Source organism: Microcebus murinus, chromosome 14 (assembly GCF_040939455.1).
Source record: "Microcebus murinus isolate Inina chromosome 14, M.murinus_Inina_mat1.0, whole genome shotgun sequence".
In the NCBI taxonomy this organism is placed as follows: Eukaryota; Metazoa; Chordata; class Mammalia; order Primates; family Cheirogaleidae; genus Microcebus; species Microcebus murinus.
Window position 1 is genome coordinate 42,629,088 of NC_134117.1, and position 13,101 is coordinate 42,642,188.

Sequence of the window (13,101 nt, forward strand, 5' to 3'; positions counted from 1 at the left end):
CCTGGTAAGGAACTCTCTTCTCACCGTGTTCTCACATGATGGAGATTGAGAAAAAGCTCTCTTATATCTCTTCTTATAAGGACATCTATCCTACAGGATCAAGGATCCACCCTTCTGGCCTCATTTAACCTTAATTACCTCCATAAAAGCCTCATCTCCAACTACAATCACCCTGGCATGTGGGACTTCAACATATGAGTTTTGGGGGACACAAACACTCAGTCTATAACAGAAAACAACTATAACAAAATGCAAATTTGGCTTAACTCTTCACTAGATTGTCTCAAATCACAAACACTAATAGTCAAGCAGAAGAGGTGTATTCATTTCAGTAATACTGTTTGCCTCAGTTGCTATAGTCCTACACATGATGCCCATTAGAATTTAATAAAAATTGTGCTGGGCACATTGGCTCCCACCTGTAATCCTAGCACTCTGGGAGGCCGAGGCGGGCAGATTGCTCGAGGTCAGGAGTTAGAAACCAACCTGAGCAAGAGTGAGACCCATCTCTACTATAAATAGAAATTTCTTTCTATAAAATAGAAAGAAAAACCCTGTCTCTACTAAAATAATAGAAAGAAATTAATTGACCAACTAAACAAATATATATATACAAAAAAAAAAATTAGCCGGGCATGGTGGCATATGCTTATAGTCCCAGCTAGTCGGGAGGATGAGGCAGTAGGATCTCTTGAGCCCAAGAGACTGAGGTTGCTATGAGCCAGGCTGACGCCAGGACACTCGCTCTAGCCTGGGCAACAAAGTGAGACTCTGTCTCAAAAAAAAAAAAAAAGAGTCAAATGGAAACAGAATCAAATAGTACCATAGGATGACTGTAGTTAAGAATAATTTATTATACATATCAAAATAGAAGATTTGGAATGTTTCCAATACAAAGAATGTTTGAGGTGATAGATATCCTAATTATCATGATTGATCATTATACTCTGTATTCATGTATCAAAATATCACATATACCCCATAAATATGTACAAAATATATGAAGCAAAAACTGGCAGAACTGAAAGGGTAGACAAATCCACAGAGGATAAATCCACAATTGCTCTCCTAATAAGTGATAAAACAAATAAACGGAACACTAGCAATGATGTATTACATTTAAACTACAGTATTAAATAACCTGACCAAATTGACACTTGTAGAATGAATATTACATCTAACAGAATATACATTATTTTCATGTATAAATGGAGAATTTACCAAGATTAACTATGTGCCAGACCATAACAGAAGTCTAAAATTTAAAAGGATTGAAATCACACAGAGAATAATATTCTCTGACCACACTGGAAATAACAAGATACTTGGGGAAATACCAAATAGTTGGAAAGTAAACAACACATTTCTAATTATCCATGGATCAAAATTCACAAGGAAAATTAGAAAATATTGTTAATTAAGTGATAATGAAAACTCAACATATCAAAACTTATGGAAGAGCTAAAGTATCACTTAGTACTTAAACGGAAATGTGTAGTTTTAAATGCTTGTATTAGAAAAGAAAATAGAAGTTTTCAACTTAACTTGTCAAAGAATATATTAACCTTAAATAAGTAGAAAAATAGGAGTGAAAAAAAAATCAACAAAGAAATGGACAATGGAGAAAAATAAGTGAAATAAAAAAGTGGGTCTTTAAGATCAATAAAGCTGTTAAACCTCTAGCTACATGAGACAAGGAGAAAAAAGGAACATAAGATTATCATTATTAGAAACAAATGAAAAAGACAGAATTATCACCATAAACACTAAAATATTAAAAAGATAAGAGAATTATAAACTTCATACTAGTAAACTCAACAACTCTGATAAAATGAAAAAATTCTTTTAGATACAAATTATTAAAACTAACATAAGAAGAAATAAATCTGAATTACTGTAATTCTATTAAGAATATTGAATTCAAAACTTAAAACCTGCTAAGACAACTGCATACCCAAATGGCTTCACTAATAAATTTTATCAAACATTTACAGAAAAAAAAAATACTAATCTTAACAGATTTGTTCAGAAAATAGCAAAGTATCATTTTCCAACTCATTTTATGAAACCTGTATAATACTGATTTCAAAGAAACTCCAGCAAAGACTTAAAAGAAAATTACAGACCATGATTCCAAATGAACATAGTCACAAAAATCTTTAACAAAATACTGGTAAATTCAATCCAGCAATATATACAGGATAATTTATCATGACCATGTGGACTCTATTCTAGGAATGCAAGTTGGTTTAAATATTCCAAAATGAATAAATATATTGATGTTTTGAGGAGACACAGTTCTCAATGAAAAAGAAGGGGGACACAAGTACAGAATGGAGGGAGGCAAAGAAGAACCTCGTGGTGTTGAATTTAAATTATTGGTATGGGAAATAACTCAAAATTTTAAGAATATGAAATTATATATTTCTTGGTCCAGTCTGTGAAAGGACAAACAGCGACCACACCCAAGGAACCATGAGCACACCTAGTGCCCAAGAGTATGGCTTCTAAACATCATTCACCCTTAAAAGAACCAGGGTTTCTGCAAGAAACCCAGGGATGGGATACGGAAAGCACAAACTGATTGTGGAACATCTTTTTACATCAAAGAGTGAAAAAATGCTTTATAAGAAAAAAAAGGGAAATGTCAAGAAGCCAGCTTGAAGCAGCTCACTGCCCAAATCTGAGGCAACTTCGGCATCAGAGAGAGCAGCAACAATATGGACAATATCCACCCATTAAAGTTTTAAAAATCCATTAGTCCATCCTAATAAAGAATGAATGAATGAGGAGGAAAATCTATTACTTAATGCCAACTCACCAATGTAACAAGAATGACAGAGTTAGAATATTACTATTTCGCAATTATCATAGTAATGAGTCTGTCAAATATCATCAGTGAATGTAAAGTTTGATGAGAAACAGGATATGTAACAGTCTCAAAACACTCCTCTGAAATTACTTAATTATAACAGAAACAAGGATAACTTTATAGTAGAAAACCCTAGCAGACAACACTTAACCAGGTGATCAAAGTTATACTACCAACAATGCACTTGATATCCTGTGCCTTATAATATGATGCTTTGAGGACACAAATTATAATAGCATGCTCACCCAAAATGCATAATTCTGAATCTAACCATGACAAAACAAACCTAATTTAAAGGATATTCTAAAATGCCACACATCTATACTCTTTAAAAATTTCATGGTTATGAAAGTTAAAATATAACTGCTCCAAATAATATGCAACTGAAGAGTCATGACAACTAAACATGATATATGCTCCTGCTGAGGGAAAAAAGGTATTAAAAGATATTCTTGGAACAACAGCAAAAGCCAAATGTTAAATATTCTCAATTTTATAATTTTACCATGGTTAGGTAAGAAAATGGTCTTACTTTTAGGAGATACACAATTATTTAGAAGAAAGGGATCATGATGTCTACAATTTATTCTTAAATGGTTCGACAAAATCATCATCACCATATACAGAGAGCAATAAAGCAATTGTGGGAAAATATTAATAACTGCTAAATCCAGATGAACAGCATTCTTTAGTTCATTATACTATTCTGGCAACTTTTTTCTAAGTTTGAATTTTTTTCAAAATATAAAATGTTCTTTTAAAAAGCAGCACAACTTTCAGAAGCATCAAATTATAAAGGAAATATCTAGTGAACACTGTATATAAGACCTCTACACTGAAAACTAAACACTAAGACAAATTAACAGACTAAATAAATCAAAAGATTTACCATTGTAAGTACTGAAGTCTCAATATTGTAAAGAAATCAATTCTTATGAGAGCAATCTACAGATTGAAAGAAATGGCAAACAGAATTTTTTACATCAATGTTTTATAGTTTTCATTATAGAGATCTTGCACTTCTTTGGTTAAGTTCACTCCTAGGTATTTTATTATATTTGTAGCTATTATAAATGAGATTACTTTCTTGGTTTCTTTGTCAGATTGTTTACTGTTGGCATATAGAAAGGCTTCTAATTTTTGTATATTGATTTTGTATGCTGCAATTTTACTGAATTTATTTATCAATTCTAATACTTTTTTGTGGAGTCTTTAGCTTTCTCTAGATATAAGATCATACAGTGTACAAACAAGGATAATCTGACTTCTTTTCCAATTTGGATGCCTTTTATTTCTTTCTCTTGTCTGATAACTCTAGCTAGAACTTCCAGTACTATGTTGAATAACACAGTAGTAAAAGTGGGCGTCCTTGTTTTGTTCCAGATCTTAGAGGAAAGACCTTCTGTTTTTCCCCATTCAGTATGATACTCACTGTAGGTCTCTCATATATGGCTTTTATCATGAAAAAAACTGAAGAGGACACAAAAAAAGTGAAAGATATAAAAAAAGTGAAAGATATTCCATGCTCACAGATTGGAAGGATCAATATTATAAAAATGTTCATACTACTCAAAGCAATTTACAGATTAAATTCAATCCCCATTAAAATACCAAAAACATTCTTCACAAAAATAGAAAGTATAATCCCCAAATTTATATGGAACCACAAAAGACTCAGAATAGCCAAAGCTATCCTCAACTAAAAGAACAAAACTGGAAGAATCACATTACCTGACTCAAAATTATACTACAGAGCTGTAGTAACCAAAACAGCATATTACTGGCATAAAAACAGACACATAGACCAATGGAACAGAATAGAGAACCCAGAAATAAATCCATACCATCCACAGTGAACTTATCTTTGAAAAAGGTGACAAGAGCATACAATGGGGAAAGGACAGTCTCTCCAATAAATGGTGCTGGGAAAACTGGATATTCATATGCAGAAGAATGAAACTAGACCTTTATCTCTTGCCATATACAAAAATCAAATCAAAATGTTTTAAAGACTTAAATCTAAGACCTGAAACTATTAAACTACAAAAAGAAAACATGCGGGACATTGGTCTGGGCAAGGACTTCTTCAGTAATTCCCAAAGCACAGGCAACCAAAGTAAAATTAGAAAAATGGGATCACATCAAGCTAAAAAGCTTCTGCACAGCAAAAGAAACAATCAACAAAGTGCAGAGACAACCCATAGAATGGAAGAAAATACTTGCAAACTACTCTTCTGACATGGGATTAATAACCAGAATATATTATTAGGAGCTCCAACAACCCCATGAAAAAAAATCAAATAATCCAATTTTTAAAATGGGCAAATAATCTGAATAGACATTTCTCAAAAGAAGACATACAAATGGCCAACAGGTATATGAAAAAATGCTCAATATAATTAGTTAGCAGAGAAATGCAATCAAAACTACAATGAGAAGTTAATTCAGTATATTGAAAAGATATCTAAATTCCCATGTTTATTGCAGCACTATTCACAATAGCCAAGATATGGAATCAACCCAAGTGCCCATCAATGGATGAATAAAGAACATATGGTACACATACACAACAGAATATCATTCAGCCATTAAAAAGAATGAAATCCTGTCATTTGCAATAACATAGACAGAAATTAAGGATATTACGTTAAATGAAATAAGCCAGACACAGAAAGATAAATACTGCATGTTCTCACTCATATGTGGGAGCTAAAAACAAAAATTGAACTCATGGAGATAAGAGTAGAATGATGGTTACAAGAGGCTTGGAAAGGAGTGAGAAGGGGAAGACAGAGAGAGGATTAAATATACAGCTAGGGGCCAGGAGTAATGGCTCACACCTATAATCCTAGCATTCTGGGAGGTCGAGGTGGGAGGATTGCTCAAGGTCAGGAGTTCTAGACCAGCCTTAGCAAGAGTGAGATCCCATCTCTACTAAAAACAGAAAGAAATTATCTGGACAACTAAAAATATATAGAAAAAATTAGCTGGCCGTGGGTGCACATGCCTGTAGTCCCAGCTGCTCGAGAGGCTGAGGCAGGAGGATTGCTTGAGCCCAGGAGTTGGAGGTTGCTGTGAGCTACGCTGACGCCATGGCACTTTAGCCTGGGCAACAGAGTGAGACGGTCTCAAAAAAGGAAAAAAGAAAGAAAGAGCTTCCAATGGCCAAATTTGGGACAATCTGAGCAGCAAAATAAATAAATACTATAAAAAGTTATTCACATGTTATAAAATAGGAATCCATGATGCAAACTGATCATAAATAAGGATACACATACACAGGAGTAAAGAAATGGAAGGCTATTTCTCAGAATGCAGACTATTAGAGGGAGTGGCCAGACGCAATGCTCACGCCAGTAATCCTAGCACCCTGGGAGGCTGAGACAGGAGGATCACCGGAGGTCAGGAGTTCCAGACCAGCCTGAGCAACAGCAAGACCCTGTCTCTACTAAAAATAGAAAGAAATTAGCTGGACAACTAAAAATATAATATAGAAAAAATAATTAGCCACATATGGTGGCTCATGCCTGTAGTCCCAGCTACTCAGGAGGCTGAGGCAAAAGGATCACTTGATCCCAGGAGTTTGAGGTTGGCTGCTGTGAGCTAGACTGACACCACGGCACGCTAGCCCAGGCAACAGAGCCATACTGTCTCAAAAAATAAATAAAAAAATAAATTAGAAGGAGTGATAAAACTGGAAAAATCAAAATTTTGCAAATATTAAAGACCGCTTCAGGGACAGGCACATTGGCTCAGGCCTATAATCCCAACACTTTGGGAGGCCAAGTATGGCTTGAGGCCAGGGGTTTAAGACCAGCCTAGGCAACACAGCGAGACCCCCTCACTATAAAAAATTTTTAAGTTGGCTGGGTGTGGTGGCACACATCTATACTTCCAGCTTCTTGGGAGGCTGAGGCAGGAGGATTGCTTGAGCCCAGGAGTTCAAGGATACAGTTAGCTTGACTGCACCATTGTATTCCAGCCTGGGGTACAAAGCCAAATCCGGTTTCTTTAGAAAGAAGGAAAGAAAAAAGGCTGCTTCAAATAAGAATCGATAGAACCTATATCTATGTAAAGTCTAATGAGTATCCAGATATCTGCATAATCTTAATGTGTCTCCCCACAAATAGTTTCTTAATTGCAGAAGGAAAAATACTAACTATATACTGAAGAAGCCAGACCATGCTTGGACCAGATTATCAAAATTAATACCACTAATAAGGGGCAGACAGACACTGTGGGCCTTCAGATGACATATCTTAAAAAAGACACACTTATATTAATAAAATGTTCCAGCCAGGAATATATCACCTGAATCTCATCATAAGGACCTATCAAAAACTCAAACTGAAGAATATTTCATAAAGTAACTGGCCTGTACTCTTTATAAATGCAAAGTCATAAAACACAGAGAAAGGCTGAGGATATGTTACAAATGAAAGGAGACTAAGAGACATTACAACTAAACACAGTGAGTGATCCTGGACTGAATCTTGTACTGAGAAAAACAAATATGATAAAACACATTACAGTTTTGGAACTGATGAAAAAAATCAGAATATGGACTGTTAAATTTTTCCCATTTGATAAATGTGCTGTAGCTACAGAAGAGGACACCTTTGTTCCAAGGAAATACAAACTGAAGTATTACCATGTAAACCAGTTTGAAAATAGTTAAGAAAACATAAGATATGGCCGGGTGTGGTGGCTCACGCCTGTAATCCTAGCTCTCTGGGAGGCTGAGCCAGGTGGATTGCTCGAGGTCAGGAGTTTAAAACCAGCCTGAGCAAGAGCGAGACCCGTCTCTACTATAAATAGAAAGAAATTAATTGGCCAACTAATATATATATATATAAAAAATTAGCCGGGCATGGTGGCACATGCCTGTAGTCCCAGCTACGCGTGAGGCTGAGGCAGTAGGATCGCTTGAGCCCAGGAGATTAAGGTTGCTGTGAGCTAGGCTGATGCCATGGCACTCGCTGTAGCCTGGACAACAAAGTGAGACTGTAAGGCCGGGCTCGGTCCTAGCACTCTGGGAGGCCGAGGCGGGCGGATTGCTCAAGGTCAGGAGTTCAAAACCAGCCTGAGCGAGACCCCGTCTCTACCATAAAAATAGAAAGAAATTAATTGGCCAACTAATATATATAATATAAAAAAAAAATCAGCCGGGCATGGTGGCTCGTGCCTGTAGTCCCAGCTACTCGGGAGGCTGAGGCAGGAGGATTGCTTGAGCCCAGGAGTTTGAGGTTGCTGTGAGCTAGGCTGACGCCACGGCACTCACTCTAGCCTAGGCAAGAAAGCGAGACTCTGTCTCAAAAAAAAAAAAAGTGAGACTGTGTCTCAAAAAAAAAAGAAAATTAGATGCACAGAGAAAGAGATAATAAAACAAATTTAGCCAAATGTTAAATTCTCTCTATTGTTATTATAACTTTTCTGTAAGTTTGAAGTTATTTTAAGTCATTTAGTTTCAAAGGATATCTAATAAGAACAGACTAGTAATTCAGAATAGTTGTGGGTCTACCCCCTACAATTATCAGATTAAATTTTTATTTTCCCTATAGACTACTTCATTTCTATATCCTAAATTGGATCAAAATACAAATACCAGATTTCAACCATTTGTTTAAAACTTTAAGAACTTTTGAAAGAAATTAATGGTACTTATTAAATATGAAAACAGAAAAAGTTATGCCTGTAATCCCAGCACTTAGGGGAAGCCAAGGAGGCAGGAGAATGGCTTGAGCCTAGGAGTTTGAGGTTACAATGAGATATCTATGATCACACCACTGCACTCTAGCCCATCTCTTTAAAAAAAAAAAAAACTTGTTTAAATAGAAAAAGGATTTTACGCTAATTTTGGTGCACTTTGGGAATTTAAATTGATAGCTAGTACGCTTTTGTGAAATCTTCCTATAGAAATAGTTACAATGTGCAAGGTATATAATGTACACAAATGCTTAATATATACACTATTTATAATCGCAAAAAAAAATGATGAAAAATCTAAATATCTACCACTGGAGAAATAGTTAAATTATGATACATCTACACTGTAGAATACAACATAGTTTTTAAAAAGAATGAAGTATATCATAAGTATAAAAATGTGGGTATGCTATATGATATAAATTGAACAAGAAAAGTTGCCAGATAGTAGTTAACAGATTATTTATATGAAAACCCAGAATTGTGTTAATGTGTTTTATGTGTCCAGAAACTAAGGCCTAAAAGGATGGACAGGAAATAGTTACCAGTGATTGCCCCTAGGAGAATGAGTGGGGGGGAGGGCACTATATAAATGGAATTTTTTCCCTAAAAGATCATGTTCTATTTCTACAATTTTAAAAAACTAAACACTTTGTGTTCTTAGAACTAAGATTGAAATGAACTTTGATGAAATATGACTCCAATGAAGAACATAAAATATAACTCTGATATCAGAACTATTAACATTCTCATTCATTACTTAGCTATGTAACAAGATATGTTCTTCTGTTCACGCACCTTTGTTCTATCAAGTTCCACATTTTTAGTTTTTAAACTAACAAAGCCAACAACTCCTTTCTGGAAATAGGTAAGATATTAATCTTAAATCGAAAAATCCCTGGAGAACCAGAGAAGAGGAATCCAAAAAAAAAAAAAGAAAAGAAAAATCCTTGTTAACTAATGATAGTAACAAAAACTTAGAAACAAAAACAAGTACCCACACAACATCCTTAACAAAGTTTATCTGAGAACTTTTTTTTGAAACAGCATAATGACTGCAACTGACACACCAAAGTATGATCTAAAGGACATACTTTAAACTATATGTGATTTATGATAGTGGAGAGATGTAATAAATTGTTGAACTTTGAATTACCATCTTGTTATCCATTTTATGAATAAGAAAGACTGTCATCATTCAGGTTTCCTTTTACTAACAATATATGCAGGATTGTGTAAATACTTGAGAATTAAATTAAACAAATACTTATTACGTTGCTAGCACAGTATGTTCTAGACATTGTACTCAGGTGTCACAAAGACAGTTCCTAGTCAAAAGAACCTTACAAAACTGAAAAAATAAAGTTTATTTAAAATTGAATACAATAAATAAAGACTACTTCCAGAACCTAAATACTCCTTTCATTAGGCAATTTGGGTGCTAAATTAACTTTCAGATGGTTTGTAATGTAGTTTTAAGTCATATTCAGGGTACATTTGTAATTAGTTGGAGATCATTCTCTCACTAGGATCACAAATTACAAACTTTGGTAAGCAATGGCTATATTCTTAAGTGGCAATCATTATTGAGATTGTCTTTATTCTCCTTTGCATATACGTCAACTCTAGGGATCCTTATGGAAACAATTACTTTTTCAGGCATCTAGAATATTATTAGGAACATTATCATCACAATTTATTAATATAAATCAAAAGGAATTCATTCGTCTGTTAACAGTGACCACATGAGCACTCTCAAACTCTCATTACCAGACAGTGAAACACAGGAGGAAATGTCTATGCTAAGCACCTTGAGAACACTGTTGTTTCTTTACCACAGTGTACTAAAGGAACTGTCAATTTTCACTCTTTCAACATTTCCTGAGTGTAACTGAGTCCCAGTCTTTGTACAAGGCTATGGGGGATGAATAGATTTGGTCTCTAACCTCAAGGAATTCACAATTTAGGGGGGAGAAAGATACACAAACAGCCTAGATGATGACATCATTAATGCCTAACTTTCAACATTCCAACTACTACTGATCCATTTTCAAAAAGCCTTGAGTTGTTTCCACAAGCACAATACATAGTGGAAAAAACAGTACTCCAAGGAAGAACTCTTGGTTTCACGTTTCTAACACACAGTAGCTGTGTGACCTTAGACTTGTCACTTCATCAGCTACCTCGTCTAAATAAGTCAGTATTACCTTATCAGCCTAAACCCGAATCATTTTACCAGCATAAACCAAAGTGTCTCTAGTTAGTGGCTCTCCCCGGTCAAAGAACCACAATACTCACAATACTCATCCAACAGATTCCCCACACAATCATGGCCCAGGGAATCACTGTAAGCTAGGTGAATTACAGTTCCTAAACCGTGATAGGCTTTAAAAGTTGGTAACTCACAAAATATATTACAGAGATCAGGATACAGTCTTATAAAATGAACAATAACTGAATATTTTATCTGTATACGATTCTAGTACAACAGCTGGGTGTATTTGCTACCCTGAATCCGCATCCCTCACAGAGAAATCAAGGAGACACCAGAAAAACCTTCTCAAGGAACAGGGAAAGATCCCGGATAAGCTAAAACAAGCTCCCCCACTCCCCACCCCAAAAAAAAAAAAAAAAAGGCCGTTTTTTTTCTTCCCCTCCAGCTATGCAGCTGCACCCAGCAGAGAAGTACTAGATTAGCATCATCTGCATTTCATTCCTTTTCTTTTGCAATAGCTACTCGCCTATAATAAACAGACCTTGTGCTCAGGGGAGAATTTACTTCCCCGTCCAGTAAAAATGAAGTTCCTTATTTTTACCAACAACGCCGGCTCCAATCAACACCCACCCTCCCAGGGGGTGGGTGAGACCAGGCACGCCTCTCCCCTTCACCCCGGCTGCAAGTCTGACGTCCTACACCCTAGAAATCGCCCCACTTTCCGAGCCCCTTCTACACGGGGGGCGAGGCTCCGGGGAAGAGCGGAAGAGGCCAGGGGTTGGCGTGCAGAGCCAGGGGGGCGTCCAGGCCGGCCCGGGCGTGCCAGGCTGCCTCAGCCGGCCAGGGGGCTCGCGGAGGCGGAAGGGGAGCGGCGAGCCCCGTGCCACCAGCACTTACCCACTTTGTCCTTCCCGTACATGTGCCCGGCCACCTGATGCGAGAGGGGCACGCAGCCGTTGAGGAAGCGGAGCCTGCTCCCCGCCGGCTGCGGGGTGCCCTCGGGGGTGGCCTCGCTCGCCGGTGGGGTCCGCATTTCTGGGGGGCCGGGAGCCTCGAGCCGGAGGGGGGATGGCGGCTCTGTTGCCATAACGGAGAGCAGAAGCGGTAGCGGTGGCCAGAGGAGGCAAAAATACGGCAAAGGAGGGGGCGCCGGAGAACCCGGGGGTCGCTCAAGCTCGGGCGCGAGGAGGCCCGGGGGTTCCCGCGACTGGTGCCCGCTGAGGCCCGGGGAGGGGGCCCATGACGCCGCGGAGGCGCGGGCGCTCCCCTGCCCAACTCTCGGCGGAGCGCGGCTCCGGGGACCGCTCCTCCGCTGCCGCGGCCGCTGGCCCGGCGCTGCCCAGGAGACGGAACCGAGCCGTGCAGCGGCGGCGGCAGCAGCGCCCCGCGCTCCCTGGGGCCCTGACGGCGACGGCGGCCCCGCCTCCCGCGCCCCCGCCCCCTCCCGCCGTCCTCCAGTCCCCTCAGCTGCCGCGCGCGCGTCAGCGCCGCCTGCACAGCCGCCGCCGCGAGCTTCCGACTGCGCGACCCGCGGCCGCCGCCGCTACTGAGCATGCCCAGAGGCCGCCCGACGGGACCCCCGCGGCGGGGCGGGCGCGCGGCGCGGCCGGGCCTGCGGACCGCGACGTGGACGCGGCGAGCGCCCTCGCGGGCCTCGTCACCGCCACCCCGGCTGGCGTTACGATGCTGCCGGGCCGCCGTGCCTCCATTCATTCCACGCGCGCCGGCGCGGGATCAAAGACCCCAGGGTCTGCCGAGTGTAAGCGGCAGGCAGGTATTAAGAGACGCGGCAGGCAGGGAGCGGTGCACGCTTGACTGCAGTCACTTCCCACCCCGCACGAAAACAGTAGAAATAAAAACAGGCAGCTGGTTAGAAGACGAGCCTTCAAAACACCTTGCAAGTTCATCCTAGCGCCCCTCCCAAACTGCTGCCTCTAAGCCGCTTGTATAAAAATAAAAACTTTGGAATCCACACTAATTTCAGGCTGAGAAAGAAAATAATCCTAATTCTCTTTTTTAAAGCGAACAATTTTTTTATGAAGCAATGAGCAGGTTTTCTTCGCTCCGCACTCGAGCTCTAGATAGCGCAGGTGCCAAGGTCCTGAATAGACGGCTAACAAGGTGAAAGGGATGGATGCACACCGGAAGCTGCGGGAGGTTCTGGAGTAGGACTCGATCATCGATTCCTGCCTGTCTGCCACTGGCATTTTATATGAGAACTGGACCTGGCCTTGCAGGTAAAATCAAACAAGAACTGAGCGAGAAAATTTGGCGTGAAATATTATATATCTGATTAAGGTAAGCGTCT

At 39.2% G+C, this 13,101-nt stretch overlaps 1 protein-coding gene across 2 annotated transcripts in view; it reads right to left on the reverse strand.

The window, feature by feature from the left end:
* The window catches only part of IPMK (inositol polyphosphate multikinase), a 47,376-nt gene extending 35,186 nt beyond the window's left edge, over nucleotides 1–12,190 (reverse strand). For both annotated transcript variants that reach the window (XM_012762835.3, XM_012762834.3), the window contains exon 1: nucleotides 11,691–12,190. In XM_012762835.3, coding sequence (XP_012618289.1) covers nucleotides 11,691–11,880 — 190 coding nt within the window. In that variant the 5' untranslated portion in view covers nucleotides 11,881–12,190. The remainder of the gene's footprint in view (nucleotides 1–11,690) is intronic.
* Nucleotides 12,191–13,101: the final 911 nt, after the last annotated feature.